At 41.4% G+C, this 15,214-nt stretch overlaps 1 protein-coding gene across 1 annotated transcript in view; it reads right to left on the bottom strand.

Annotated features, from left to right (window-relative positions):
* Positions 1–2,083: 2,083 nt before the first annotated feature.
* The window catches only part of CC2D2B (coiled-coil and C2 domain containing 2B), a 99,820-nt gene continuing 86,689 nt past the window's right edge, over positions 2,084–15,214 (bottom strand). The window contains exons 30-35 of the mRNA XM_060125367.1: positions 15,036–15,149; positions 12,684–12,818; positions 12,173–12,295; positions 7,663–7,721; positions 5,950–6,127; positions 2,084–4,063 (exon numbers count right to left, since the gene is read on the bottom strand). Of these exons, the coding sequence (XP_059981350.1) occupies positions 3,875–4,063; positions 5,950–6,127; positions 7,663–7,721; positions 12,173–12,295; positions 12,684–12,818; positions 15,036–15,149 (798 nt within the window). The 3' untranslated portion in view covers positions 2,084–3,874. The remainder of the gene's footprint in view (positions 4,064–5,949; positions 6,128–7,662; positions 7,722–12,172; positions 12,296–12,683; positions 12,819–15,035; positions 15,150–15,214) is intronic.

Here is a 15,214-nt window from a genome sequence, read left to right as displayed (position 1 = left end):
TCTCTCAGTAACTGATAGAACTAGTATACAGAAAAACAGCAAGGATGTAGAAAAACTAAACAACACTTTGATCAACTGGGTCAGAAGTTATTCTTATCGGTAGGAGAATGATGAATAAACTATAATAGATAATATTCACAACCAGGGCTGTCACATAATATACAACTCCAGGGGCCCTTGCACATAAATTGTGAGTTGTGTGGCACACAAACTGCTTAAGTGCACGTAGTGGTCCTGCCCACACTTTAGAATAATATGGATGTTTTAAGAAGAATGAATTAGTTTACTTGGAGTATTTTCACTATTTTTGAAGGAGAAAAATAACATGCAGGAAAGCATACACAATGTGGTCCCATTTTTATAAAACAAACAGGAACATATGCATATATGTATATATGTATACATGAGAATGTTGGTAAGTGGAAGATACCTGTTGGTAAGGGGGTGGGTGGAGTGAATAATGTGGGTGGAGGAGGGGAGAATCGTAGGACAGGGACCCAAGCAGAAAAGGAAAAGAAAAAGAAAACCTGCACTTTAAAACATGATCATTTTTATGCACGAATAATAAGTCCCTCTAAAAATAATTTTAAAGTATTCTCAAATATAAAAAAGGAAAAATACTACTTTATTCGGTTACCTAAAATCTTTCAATGATTGATTTGCTATTATACTTTAAATAAAATACAAACTCTTTACCATGACCTGTGCGATCTGGTCCTTGTCTACCTCTCCAACCTTATGTGCTACTACCCTTCCCTCTCCATATAAGTCTCTTTCTGGACTAGAGGCCTTTGTAATTGCAGTCTCCTCTGCCTGAAATGCTTTTGCCACAGGTCTCTGCATGACTGGCTTCCTCTCAACTGTGGAAGTCACAGATGCCTACCCAATAGCCATCCTCCCCTACTTCCTCACCAACAGAACCCTGATTTTACTGGGAGAGCAATATGTCCATTTAAAATACTTGATCTCTGGCCTCTCTTGTGGCTAGGAGTGATGCAATTCTGGCCAATGGAATGTAAGTAGAAGTTACTGGACACAGCCTCCCGGAAAGCCTTTTAAAAGAGCTAAACCAGAGGCCTTTTCTACCTCCTCCTTCCCTTTCTGCATTTTCTTGCCATGAAAATGACTGCGAGGCTATGTCCTCTGTGGTTCCCAGGTCAGCAGTCTCAGTATCACCTGGGAACTTGTTATAAATGCAAATTATCAGGCCCCACCCCAGATCCCACTGAATCAGTAACTCTGAAGGTTAGGCCCAGCAATCTGTGTTTCAACAAAGTCTTCAGGTGACTCTTAGGCATGCTGAAGTTTGAGAGCCACTGAGAAAGAGGACAGAAGTCTCCTTAGAGATGGTGAAGAAGACGGATGAAGATTAGTACACTTCTGACATCACAGAGCTACTGCACTAGAGTTGGACTGCCTCCTTCACACTTGGCAGTTGTATAATCCCTATTTGGTTACGCTACTGTGATTAGGTTTCTGTTACATGCAACTGAATGCAATTCTATTTGATAAATCTTCTTTTAAATCTCCGCTCAAACATTATCTCCGTGGAGAGGCCTTCCCTCACTACACTGCTTATATCCTCCATCCCCAATAAAGTCCTTCTCCATCATGCCAACCTTTTTGCTTCCTTTATAGCAGGAGTCCCCAGCCTCCCGTCAGCGGCCTGTTAGGAACCGGGCCGCCAAGCAGGAGGTGAGCGGTGGGCGAGTGAGCGAAGCTTCATCTGCCGCTCCCCGCTGCTCGCATTACCGCCTGAGCCATCCCACCCCACCCCCTCCACTCCCCCACCACCGTCCGTGGAAAAATTGTCTTCCACGAAACCGGTCCCTGGTGCCAAAAAGGTTGAGGACCACTGCTTTATAGCACTCATCATATCCTGAAATGATCTCACTTACTTACTGTTTATTTGCTTCTGAGCTGTTTCCCTTGTAAGAATGTAAACTTCCCTTGTAAGAATGTCTTTTCACTACTGTCCTCCAGCACATATAAAGTGTCTGGTACATAATGGATGCTTTGTAATTATTTGTGGAACGATTCATAGAATTTTATAATTGCATGTTACATTTAATATCATGTATTTTTAAAACAGTAAAATGAAAAAATTGGTTCATTATAGACAATCACAATTTTTAGGAAAAATTTTTAGTTGAGAAACACATACACATATTTAAAAATGCATATAATACAGAATACAATACACACGTGCCTATGAACACTTTCTACCTTACTCTCAAGTGGCCTATCAATTCTAAAACCATAAACGATTAACAAAATAGCTATGTAAACATTCAGTGTGTCACAAAAATGAACTGCATGAATTCAGCATTTCTTTGGCAAACTTGTCTTTTCATAGATACAATTTTGTGCTACCCCAATCGGTGTGGGAGACTTGTTAATAACAAAACTTCCTATAGCATTTAAACACAAACATTCAAATAAAAACAAAAATTCTGATCATTTTTCTCATGCATGTCAGAGGACATATATAACTAGGTTTTAACCTTGCAGAGAAAGCATTCTCTTTACCCACATACCCACTCTTTCTACTCTTCTAGTAATCTTATGTTTGGTCCGAGACTAACACCCTGCAAATAAATGAGGTCTTCTCTGGCATCAACCTATGCAGGTATATTGGGGGAGGGGATACAGACTGAGGGTTCCCTGAGGATGAATTTGGGGTCTCTGCTCTCTGCTTGTGGGAGTGACTCAAGAAGCCCCAGTGCTACTACAGCAGGAGAAGTGAATTTTCTTTTTATGACTTTTACCTCATATAAAACTGCTCTCATCATATAAAACCTTTGGAAATCTGTATCTTTTGATTAAAAAAATAAGTTGTTATGTAACATTTAAATAAACTGTATGAATACTCTTCTCAATGAAGCACAGAACAATCAAATACAAGAAAGTACAGTGTTTCCTACTTAGATACCTATCCACTCTTTCTTGAGGCCCTAGGTGGGTCTCCTTGGGGGCACCGTTGTGAAAGAAAAGCAGCAGAAAAGTGCCAGAGGCAGAATGGGGGGCTGCTCATTAAGAAAAAAAGGAGCTCTGGGATTTGGCAAGACCATTTTCTCCCTTTCTCACAGAATCAGGAAAGCATTTAGGTAGTGTTTCCTGGGAGTCCCTTCCAAATACTTGGAGATGAAATGACTTCAGGTCAGTGGCATCTAAAGAGAAAATTTTTGAGAAGCCGCCAGAAGCGGTCCTCAACCCAACATGGCATATTTCCCTCTTATTCTTAACCAGTGAAATAATCTTTTATCTCACGAGAAGCAATGACCTTGGGTTTCTATTTGAATAACTTCTGCCTGGAATTCCATCAGAACCAGCATCGGATGTACTAGCCTCACTTCAGTAAAGACAACACTCTATAAGGTAAGGTTCTCACTCTTAACTGGTCAAGAGAGTTACCTGGGGAGCTTGTTTAAAATAATGTAGGTTCTGGAGCTGTACTCCCAGAGATCCCCATTTAGTAGGTCCTGGGTGGGATGTGGGATTCTGCATTTTCAATAAGGCTTTCCGGGTGATTTTGATGGAGGTGGTGTGGGGCCCCCAATTTGAGTAACACTGGCTCAGAGAGAAGTCAGAATTGCTTCTTTCCCAGAATAAGACCTACCGTAGACAGTGACCCAAGGCGCCAGACTTCCTAAAGTGTCCTCCCTGACGAGGTCTCCTGTGAGGAGGTCATTTATGCTTGGTCCTCAAAGACTCAGGGAGTGAGTCTTGTGCCCAACTCTATAAGTGAACCAAAAATTGGGCTCACACCTGTCTGGATTTGAGGATAAATAGGAAAATCCTAAGTACTAGAAAAGTTTGGCTTCTGGTTGGTCGGGGGGCTATGTACAATCTTTCCCTTTTCCCTTATTCCTTTTCACTGATACCGCGCTAATGAAGCCAAATAGACCCAAACAGATAATATGTTGTTTGGGTAGGGGTGAATATACACAGCTAGAGCAAATTCTGTCTGAGGAAATTCAGAGGAATGAATTCCAGTTTGATACACAGCATCAATAACTGACTGTACATCAGTGTATGGCATCTGGATAGGAAATCCTGCGACCTAGACAAATGGCAGAATAACACGTCAAACCACATTACGGTCACGTAGGTGATGGAGAATTACTGGATGCAAAGAGATTACAGAAGCCTCAAAGAAATGGAAGTCATAAAATAATAATAATAGTTATCATTTTGTGGGTGCTTACTATGTTCTAGGCACAATGCTAAATACTTCACATACATATTTAATCCTCAAACAACCCTATGCGGTAGGCTTTGTTATAATCCCCACTTTACAGAGAGAGGAGCAGAACCGGGTCTGTCTAATGCCAGAGCCTGCACACTTAACATTCCACATATTTACACCCTTTCTGGAATAGCAAACTGCCAACAAGGAAACCTTGAACCTATAAGTGACAGATTTAAGGGAGCACTTTGGAAGAATTTATTTAACATTGATTCAGATTCTATTTATTGATAACCATATGACAGGATTAAAGGGTACGGAACATGGTCCCATGTAAAATTATCTATTTAAGAATATACAAAGGACAATCATTAGCTTCTTTCAAGACTTAGTTTGCTTACTTCAGGAGGCTTTTCCTGATCTTTAAATCTGTTGGTGTGCTCTTCTCTTGTGGTTGCACAGGACACTGTCCTTTCCTAGCTTATTTAATAAAATATACTGCAATTACTCGTTTTCTGGTCTATTTCTCAAACTAGCCCACAGTCTCTGTGAATGCTCAAGATTGTATCTGTCTTGTTTACTGTCATAACCCCAAGTGTCTAGCACAATGGCTGCCACATAGGATACAAATAATAGTTAACATTTATTAAGTGCTGGGTGCTATGGTTAAGCAGCTCACTTAATCCTCACCACAACCACAAAGCAGGTAACTCTTTTTATCCCTGTTTATCTTGAGCCGTGGGGTAGAAGGTATAGAGAAGTTAGGTAATCTGGTCAAAGTTAATGAGTGGTTGAGCCAGGATTTGAACCCAAGCTGCAGGATTCGGTCTAGGTTCATGAATGTGTGTTATTAAATAGCAGATAATTTTACAAAGGAACTCCAAGTTTTAAACCTTGGCTTATACTTAACTATGCTTTGCTTATCTCTTTACCCCCTAATTCTATTAAAAAGAAAGCAAAACAAAACAACTTCCTCCCTATTCATGAATGAATAGTGCCTGCAGATCCCTCCCTGGCAGCCTGAGTATCAACTCCCAACAGATTCCTTCCTTTCTTCTCTTAGAGGGTTTCCCGAGGAGACATCTTCTAGTCTACAGGATAGTAGGGGGAAGGAATATCACTCTTGAGAGGCTGGGGCTTCCAAAAACCCACTGGAACAATTCATAGGGAAAAGGAGGTGAGAGGATTCCAGAACTAAGGATATCATAGGGGAAGAAAAGAAGGACCCTAACAATACACCAGATGCCCACCATGTCTGATTATGGACTTAACTGAGTTTGAAGTGCCTTTCTACCATCCATGATGATGTCAAATGTGCTGGTGAATATATGAGAGGAGGTCAGAAGTCCAGGCTGGATGTATAAAGTTGAGAATAATTTGCATGTAGAAGATATTAAAGCTTGCCTTAGTCCTCTTGCCCAGAAGCAAGGACATGGAATCCATTCTATTACTACCATCTAGAAATCATGTTTTAGTTTCTTAGTTGCAAGTGGTTTCCTTTTGGGTATCTCTTTCCAAAGTTTGTGGTTTATACATTAAAAAACTGATTCCAAGAAAATGTCATGCAATCTGGTCATGGTACTAGTTACTCACTACATTTGAAATTTCTCAGTCTATAAGTAAATGCATTTTAATGCCATAGCATGTATCACCTAAGATCAAGATAAAAGGCATTTCAGGGCTACTTAAGATTAGTATCATCTGGCAATTAATAACATAGATAAAACAAATGACATTAATGCATTAAATCATATACAAACCCAATAAAATTGTAGCAGTCTTTCAAATTCACTCTCTTCTTCAGATGAAACAACGTTTCCGGTGCCAAGCTCTAACTTAGGAAGGATTTGTCTTAAAATGGAAGTACATTGTCTATTCCAACGTGTTGGCTGTTTAGGTCGCCATTCCATTATTTTATATTTCAGAGTTCTTTCAATCCTAAGGTAAGAATGCAAAGATTATTTTATGATAAATTACAACTCATTTAAATAAATGTGAAAAAAGTTTTGTCACTTTGTCTCAAGTATGAGAATGATACTTTTTTGATTTAGGAGGAAACCAGACCTCTATGGCTAGGGATATCTGCCTACTGGGTGTGATTTGCCTACCATCTGATTACTGGGTTGGCATTCCTATTCTCCAAGACCCTCCTTTGACATAAGACATTGTATTTCCAAGAAATGCCTTTATAAAAATTCAGATATCTTGTCTGGGATAATGTTAGCAGGAATGGGGTAACTGGACCAGTTAATTCAGCAAGCAGCATTGGGAGGAAATGAAGCACTGGACTGGTCAGTATGATGAGCAGTTTCCCTACCAGAACGTATGCTCCACAAGGGCAGGGAGTTTTGCCTACCTATGCTGCCTCTAAAACAGTGCCTGCTGAGGAACTGTTTCGGGGAGGGGAGAAAGTGGAGCACAGTGTGAGTTGGTTGATGGGAGCTTCTCCTCTGGGCAGAATCACTGTGTGCTCCGGAAGAAGCTGCTGGGCCTCTCCTCTCGGCTGAGTCCATAAAGTGACTAAGCGGTTTCGAGTTTGCAGAGAGTCATAGTCACGGCTATACGCCAGAATCACCTGTAGGACTTTATCAAAATATTTCACTATCTTCCAGATAGTGATTCAACAGGTCTGGTCTTGACCTCTGGCACCTATATTTTAAAATAGTTCTAGAAGCAATTTCTGATGAAAACCAGAAGTTGGGGACCATTTTCCTAGTGCTTTTATTCCTTTTTTGTTAAGAGTTGGGGAAGAAGGAGGGGAATAAGAGGTGAGAGTTGTGTGCTAGTGAGGAAAGGGAGTGGCAAAATGATTTCTGTCATATTCTGTTTCAATTAGTTGGTAGCGCCTTACATGCCAGCCTGCTGTGTCAGCATGAGTCACTGGAGGTAGTCAGATCTAGAAGCTTCTGACACATCTGGAGTAGGAGTGAGGTCTGCTGCAAGGCTGTGACCCTTTGGGCTTGACTCAACCACTCCTCCGGACGTGTGTGTGTGCGTGTGTGTGTGTGTGTGTGTGTGTGTGTGTGTGTGTGTGGTGGGGGGAGGGGGAGGGTGCCTACGAGGGACAGTACTGATGTTGCTGCCACCCAGCTTGGCTGTTTTTACCACACACCAGGTTGTGGGCCATTTACCTTCCTGTCCTTTCAAGAAGTGTCAGCTACTGCATTATTATTACTATACGGCTCAACAGGTGTCTGTGTTGTGAACTTCCTAACGGCAGCCCACAGTGTTTTCCAGATGCAACCATATTTAACTTGGCATGTGTTTTCAAGAAGCGCCCTGGATAGCAGAGGGGTGACTTTTGATGCACCAAGAGACAGATGACTCAGTGGAACGATTATAATCTGCATTTCATGCTCCTGTTGCTGACTCTAATGGGTATTTTGAGAGCCTGGGTTAGAGGACTGAAGGGTGGCTGAATGAGAGGTTAGAGAGAAAACATGATACTCATAATATATAAATAGAGATCATACCTGTTCTTTAGATCTTCCACCATGCTTTTATTAGTATCAGAATAAATTATTTCTTCAGGCTGAAATACAGAAAACTGTAAGTTAGAAAAGATTCTAGGGAGACCATCTTTACGTCAGTAGGCCCTTGGAGTGCTGATTATAATGAGGGTGAACCTGAACCAGTCTCATGTGGCAAAAACACTCCATGGTAGAGGCACAAAGGTAACGCAGATCACAGTGTTCCCTTTGATGTTAATACTACCTCACCAGGGCATGGGAGGGAGAATGGATTTACAAAAGATATTTTTCATGACAGAAGAAGACAGATCTGCTATCCCCATCTGTTTATTCAAACAAGCATTGGACATGTTTATTGATTCTACCAGATAATCTTGGAAGTTGCACTGGTATCTTCCACTTATTAACTGTGACCTTGGTGAAGTCACTTAGCCTCTGTGAGTCTCAGTTACCACGTCTTTTAAAGAGGGACAATAACAGTACCTACTTCCCTGGGATCATGCAAAGATTTTAAAATCAAGTAATACATGTAAAGCCTGGCACATATTGTTCAACAAAGATCAGATACTATTGTTATTATTACTCTTGTAACATGGGGTATCATCTTCCTTCTTTGATTATTTGTTCCTTTCAGCAGGCGGGAGTCAGGGCTCTGTGTTTGCATGTGCACATGTGCACACACTCGCACATACATGCAGAGTCCATTTCAATCTCCCCGTCGCCAAGCCTTTGCCCCAGGCACCCCAGCAACAGCAGAGAGCAATGCTCTACCATGTTTCCCCATGTTGCCCCCTGAGCAGGATTTTCTGGGAGGAGGAGAGGACTTCTCCAAACCCCTCCCCGCTACCTAACCCGTTCCTCCCCTCCCTGCAGGGCTCATATAGACAAGAGTGAGGGGTTGGGTTTAGGCGGTTTTTACTTAGGATATTTCTGAGCTGAGAAATAGAGGAGCTATAGAGACACGGACAGATGTTTCCCCCTCATGAGTGGAATGAGGGTTGTACGAAAAGAAGGAAACATTTGCTAGGCCTCTAGGTCTTAGAAAATTTCGGGAGTGATTTGAGGGGGCTCAGTCTGTCAGGTGATGATCTAAGCCAGTGGCTCCCAAAATGTGGCCCCCAGACCAGCAACCTCAGACCCAGTGATTCAGAAACTCTGAGGGTAAGGCCCAGCAATCCATTTTTCCACAAGCCCTCCAGAAGGTTCTGATGCCTGCCGTGGCTGGATAACCACTAGATTAGAGCATAGGCTCAAGCACAGTGACTTTCCCCACAGTGAACACGGCAGGAGATGAGAGATACTGGAGAAAGGGAAGCATAAACTGCAGCATCACCTTACAGGGGCCACCAACTATCACAGTCAGGACAGGTAAACTGAAGTCCCTGATTGCTGTCACCAACCACTGTCTGCCCCTCCGAAACAATCCCCTGCACCCCTATCCTGGCAACTCTTATGGATTAGTTAGGCCACTTTCAGGCCTGAAAAAGAGGCCTGGGTTATGTTGACTTGGTAAGTTTATGGAGTGTTAGTCTATTTTCTTTTCGGGCAAAGGCCCCTTTCAGGGAATTCATATCCTTTAAAACTTCGAGAGGATTTCCCTGTTAACTCCATCTCTGAATACCCATATTCTCATCATACACACTCAAATTTGTGTTCTCAATTGCGATTAAGAAAAAAAACGACAACAGTGTTCACCACAGATAGTGGTTTGTTCCGGTATGTGTGCGACAAGGCAGAAGATCAAGGGCCATTAACCCACAGGAAAGAAATCAGTAGGGATACAAGTCAAATGCAACTATGAGTTTTATATTTATATATTCAACTTGACAAAGGCTTTAGTGGCTTTTAAAAATACACTTTTGATGATGGCGGCCCTTGCCTTGGTGATGTTGGCTTCTGACTGTCCTCGGCTCACTCCTTGGCAGCAGCCAGGCTGGCCTTTCAGCTCCTCGACAGACATCCGCTTGCCACTGCAGGTCTTCATGCCTGCTGTCCCCGCTCTGTGCTGGGACCATACTCCTCCTTAACTTCCATCTAGACCAGCTCCTGCTCACCCTTCTTCACTCTGCTAGTCATCACTTTTTTCCCCAGGAAGCCCCTGCAACTCCCCTTCACCTCAGGCCTCCTGCTGAGTGCTCCCCAAAGCACATTCATTTCTTCTATAATAGCATTTATCGCTCTGTACAGCAAGTGCTCATTTCCTTCTGTTTCCTCCTCTAGAACACAAGCTCCAAGAGCACTGAGACATGTCTTTTTCCTTGTGGTAACTATACCTAAAACAGTGCTGGCCCGCTGCAGCACTCAATACACATTACCTGAATTAATAAGAGAATGATTAATAGAAACAAAAAACCTCAACTCTAAATATATCATTCTCCCCCCTAGGAGGCAGCAATACTTTGGTCACAACTTTGGGATGGGAAAAGCAAGCAAGGTCTGTGGATGCCATAAATGTGGTTTGCTCAAGAGAGATAAGCACATTTCCCCTTCCTTATAAGGACTTTACAAACATCTGCAAGGAGAATGTTAGAAGGATGCACAAGAAGCTACCAACAGTGGCTATTTCTTAGAAAGAGGGAAAAAGATGTTGAAGAAGAGAGAAACTCTTCACTTTTCACACTTTGATACTGTTTGATTTTTCTCCCCACAACCACCATTCCTTCTTTTTGATATTATGAACTATGTCAAACATTCTCAGATAAAGCACTGAGAATAATGTAGTGAACATCCACCCAACATACATACCACCAAGCTACATCTAATCTTTGCATTCTTCCATACTTGTTTTAGGTTTTTTTTAAAGATGTAAAACATTACAGACAGATTTGAAGTACTCTGTATACTGCTCCCTGATATCATTCTTTTTTTTTCCTCTTTCCAAAGGTAAACTTTACCCTAAATTTGGTGTTTATCATTCCCATGCAAGCTTTTACACTATCACTATATATCTCTATATACGTAAACAACATATATTTTTCAAACCTCGTATAAGTGTGCCATTTCACATCTTCTTTACTTTGCTTAACATTACATTTTTTATATTCATTCATGTTGATAACAGTGGCTCTAGGTCAGTAGTTCTCAACCTTGGCTGCATGTGGGATCACGTGGGGAGCTTTAAGTAATACCCATGCGTGGGCTCTTCCCTCAGACATTCTGATACAATGCATGTACAGCCAAGTTAAGAACTACAGTAAAGTAGTTTCATATATTCTTTTTTTACTGCTGTATAGAATATTTTATAGTAGGAGTATTCATAACTCATGTGCCCATCTTCTGGTTGATGAACTGTTTCCTTTTATTTATTTATTTATTTATTGCTCTCTCAAGCAATTCAGCAATGACCTTCGTGTACTTGTCTCCCTGTGCGTGTATCTCTAGGGTATATACTTAGAAGATGAACTGGTGGATCAGAGGCTGAGTTTCTTCAGCTTTACCAACCTTACCATATTGCTTTCTAAAGTGTTTATAGCAATTCACACTCCCACCATTTCTCTGCCTCTTTGCCAATACTAGATGTGATCACACTTTTTAAAAAGTTTGGCCAATCTTCTACATGTGAAATAGTGTTTTATTGTTTTAAATTGCATTTCCCTCGTTATGAGTGACGTTGAGCCCTAGAGTTTCTGCTTCTGTGAATTGTCTTCTTCCTATTTTTCCATTGTCCTTTTTCTCATCCCCCCTCTCTTTCTTCTTCTGGGTCATAGCTCCTAGTTTTTGAATTTTGCAATTGCCTGCACACTGCCATACCATGGCTCTCAATCCAGAAACAGTTGTCGAAATGGAATTTGGGTGCCTTCCCAAAGCAGTAGTGAGTACATCATAGGTCCCCTGGACAAGCCATCTGGTGATTAGGTTGGTTCCTGATTCTCAGCTCTGTACTTTGGTCTCTTACCTCCTGAGCCCCAGGCAGTGAGTCTGCTGCTTTTCTTTCCCATCTTCTCTCAAGAGTAGCAAAGTAGGGGAGCCGCAACGCAGTCCCTGGCTTCAAAATGTGAGACTGGCTCTGGTTCTCTGGATTTCATGAAGCATTTTCAGACCTTGGTGCCGTCCTCTTTGGGCCCCACTCACTGCTAGTGTTTCTGTCCTGCTTCTATTCCATGAGATAACTATCATGGTTTGGAGCCCAGATAAGCCTTCTGTTTTTCAATTTTTATACTTTATCATTGTTATGGATATGTAGTAGAAGGGCTAGGGCAAAGTAAGAACTTATTACACCATCTTGACATTATTTTTTATGTTTCATGATGAACATTTTAAAATTTTTATTTTAAAACCTAAATTCACAATTAAGATGATACCTTCTTCTCAATTCCTCTTTTCTGCAAGTAGAGAAAAAGGATCACAATAGCCCAAACTCAGGCTGGAGGGCAGAGAAAACTAGGTTTTATTAATACTGCCAAATAATTCAATAAGCAATCAGCTGTATAAACATAATAAGAGCTGTCACAATTCCTAAGATTAGAACCAATGGTAACTTTCATAGAGACACACCTGGAAAAGTATAATTTACCTGTATGCTTTGTGCTTTCGTCCCTTGATAATTTTTTGGAAGCAACTGTTTCCAGAAACTTTCCTTTGAATAGTCAAAATATACAGCCCCTGGTGAATTATTTTGCTGAATGTTAAACCAGACCTATTAATACATCAACATAAAATCAGTAGAGGCCCACAGGAGTACGAAGCCCATAGTAGGTTAGGACGGAGCAAAATTTTACAGTCCTACTCCCCAGTGAAGTGGCAGAAGCCAAGGATGGTTCTGAGGCAGGAGGTACAGAGATTCCAGGGGTGTGTGCGCACTAGACCGCTCGCTGGTTCTCAACCTCGGAGGCACTGCAGAATCACGTTAAGGAGCCTTGGGGATAAAAGATTCCCCTGGCCCTACACCCCAGGGATTCTAACTGAACATCTATAGCTTCTTCAAAGTTCCCACATGATTCTAATATATGGTCAGCGTACAGAACCACAGGTTTAACTCTTGAGGAGATAACTCAAGATCCCGCCGCCCCCCGCCATATACTTACATTTTCACCATCAAACAAACAATCTACACTTTGTAAGGGACAAAATGGGTCAAACTGCTTATGACATTGCCCAGTTAATGGATTCCAAAGCAAATATTCATCAGTTTCTGGCGTTAATACATAAGCCACGTGCCCCTGTACGAAGAAAGAGTTAAAGGCATTTTTGGTGTATGATTGATTTCACTCATTTTCGTATGTGGAATTTATAGTGTAAGCATGTGATATCTCTGATTTTTTAATAGATAATATTGCCAGTTACCTTGGTTATTCTTTATTCCTGTATTATTTATTTATTTGCCTTGCCGCACAGCTTGCGGGATCTCAGTTCCCTGACCAGGGATTGAACCTGGGCCACGGCAGTGAGAGCCCAAAATCCTAGCCACTAGACCACAAGGGAACTCCCTGCTATCTCTGATTTTTAAAAGCCTTTTTTAGGACCTTTACAATTGTTTTGAAAAGGATAAAACCAAAGCAACTGAAATCCTCAGGCCCAGGCTAGCATGAGGATTCAAATGAGAACTTTTGAGCTAGTGCTGCCACGTATGGTCCTGAAGGGTACCCTCATAGCAATAAAATATGTTGTTCTAACAAAATCAGTATATTATGACCAATTCCCAGTAGCCAGTACTAAAGGGTTTGGAGGTAGGGGCGCTTTTGTGTGATTCACACGAAGGTGCTATATGGATTAGCCCTGCTTTATGTGGAATATACTTGGAGACCAAGGGTGAACACCGTGCAGAGTTAGGGAATGGAATTCTGCCTAAGGCTCTGAAAAGCCAAGTGAAGTCAAAAAGCCATAAAATTAATTTTGTGAGCAAGATACAGAGTTAGAGGCCAGAGAGAAATTACACAGGAAAGCACCTGAGGAATAAAAGTAGTCATTATGTGATTATTTTGCTCTGCACATACTTTTGAAGTATAAACCTTTCTTATTTAGCAAAGAATAAAAATTTCAGGTAACAATAATAATGACTATCTAACATTTATTGAGTACCCCAGCTACTGTACTCAGCACTCACTAATTTTCTCACATGAATTCCAGATTCTGTGAGGCAGGGATGATGGTCATGCCCATCTTTCACATGAAGCTTGTCTAAGGTAACAGTAAATGGAATGACTCCTTTTCGGGGAGGAGATAAATGAGGCTCAGAGAAATAAGGCTGAGATCGTACAGTTAGTAAACGTCATTTCTGGGTTTTAAAATCCTCTCTGACTTCCAAATCTATACTCCTTTTTTGGGGTACGCGGGCCTCTCCTGTTGCAAAGCAACAGGCTCCGGACGCGCAGGCTCAGCCGCCACGGCTCACGGGCCCAGCCGCTCCGCGGCATGTGGGATCTTCCCAGACCGGAGCTCGAACCCGTGTACTCTGCTTTGGCAGGCGGACTCTCAACCCCTGCGCCACCAGGGAAGCCCCAGAGAAGCCCCAAACCTGTACTCTTAACACTGTGCTGTGTAGCCTGGTTTCCCTAACTCCAAAGCTCTTGCTCGTTATCACTGTGCTCATCTTTACAGTAAAGAGGCTTCACCTCAACCAGTAGCAGAGGTGAAAGGCACAGATGAGTGCTGCCACCCAGTGTTGACTCAGAGGTAAAACTGTAAAAATGTTTGTTGAAATATTGTTGGCTGTTTACTGCCATCTAGTGGCACTCAAAACTACAGCAGGGGGATCATATGGGGAAATTAAGGGAATATAGAGAAATAAATGATCATGACAAAAACCATAAAACAAGACTGGAAGTTTTTGACACTTATCAAGATATTCATAGTAGAAATAGAAACATCCAAAAGAAGACAGCTTTCTGGAGGTTTGAATGCAGGTGTATATAAGTTGTAAAAATTTCAGGTAGGTTAACATAAATTTCTGGCCCACTTCTTACATGATTAAAAATTGAGCAGTGTAAAACAGGAAGAAGTACTTCTTAAGGATCTTAAAATATAGTGTTAGGGACACATAAAGATGATGGTGGTGATGATGGTTAACAACCACTATAACTACTACTGTAACTATTACTACATCACCTACCACCACCATTTTATTGAGCATTTTCCACATAAACCAGGTGCTGTCCCCAGTGCTATTTACTATGTAATTTAATATTTTTCGTAGCTCCATGAAGTAGCACTATTATTTGTACTACTTTACGAAGAAGAAAAACAAAAGGAAGTCATTCTTTACATTGTAGAAATTTTGATGAACGAACATTATCCTCCTAAGTAAATAATTGTTCGCCTAGGAAATTTCCTAATTAGCTTGTGAAAAGAAGGAAACTTGGGGTTGAAGTCTTTTAAACTTGCAGCTAAAAGCTAATTAGTTTTGCTTACACTATTTAAATATTAAGTCCAACACTTACTTCCAACATCGAGGTTCCTAGGAGGACCAAAGCTTTCTTTCCAAAATACAGGAAGAAATTACAGAGAAGTATGGCATGCTCCTCCTTATTTCCAATAGCCAAACTGATGCAGCGCTAAGGCAAAACAAAAGCAACAAGGACACAAAAAAGGAGGGGAGGAGAGAAAGTTGAGTAATGCA

Source organism: Lagenorhynchus albirostris, chromosome 16, assembly GCF_949774975.1.
Source record: "Lagenorhynchus albirostris chromosome 16, mLagAlb1.1, whole genome shotgun sequence".
Lineage (NCBI taxonomy): Eukaryota > Metazoa > Chordata > Mammalia > Artiodactyla > Delphinidae > Lagenorhynchus > Lagenorhynchus albirostris.
The sequence above is the reverse complement of the archived record's forward strand: the minus strand, read 5'-3'. Positions and strand labels throughout refer to the sequence as shown.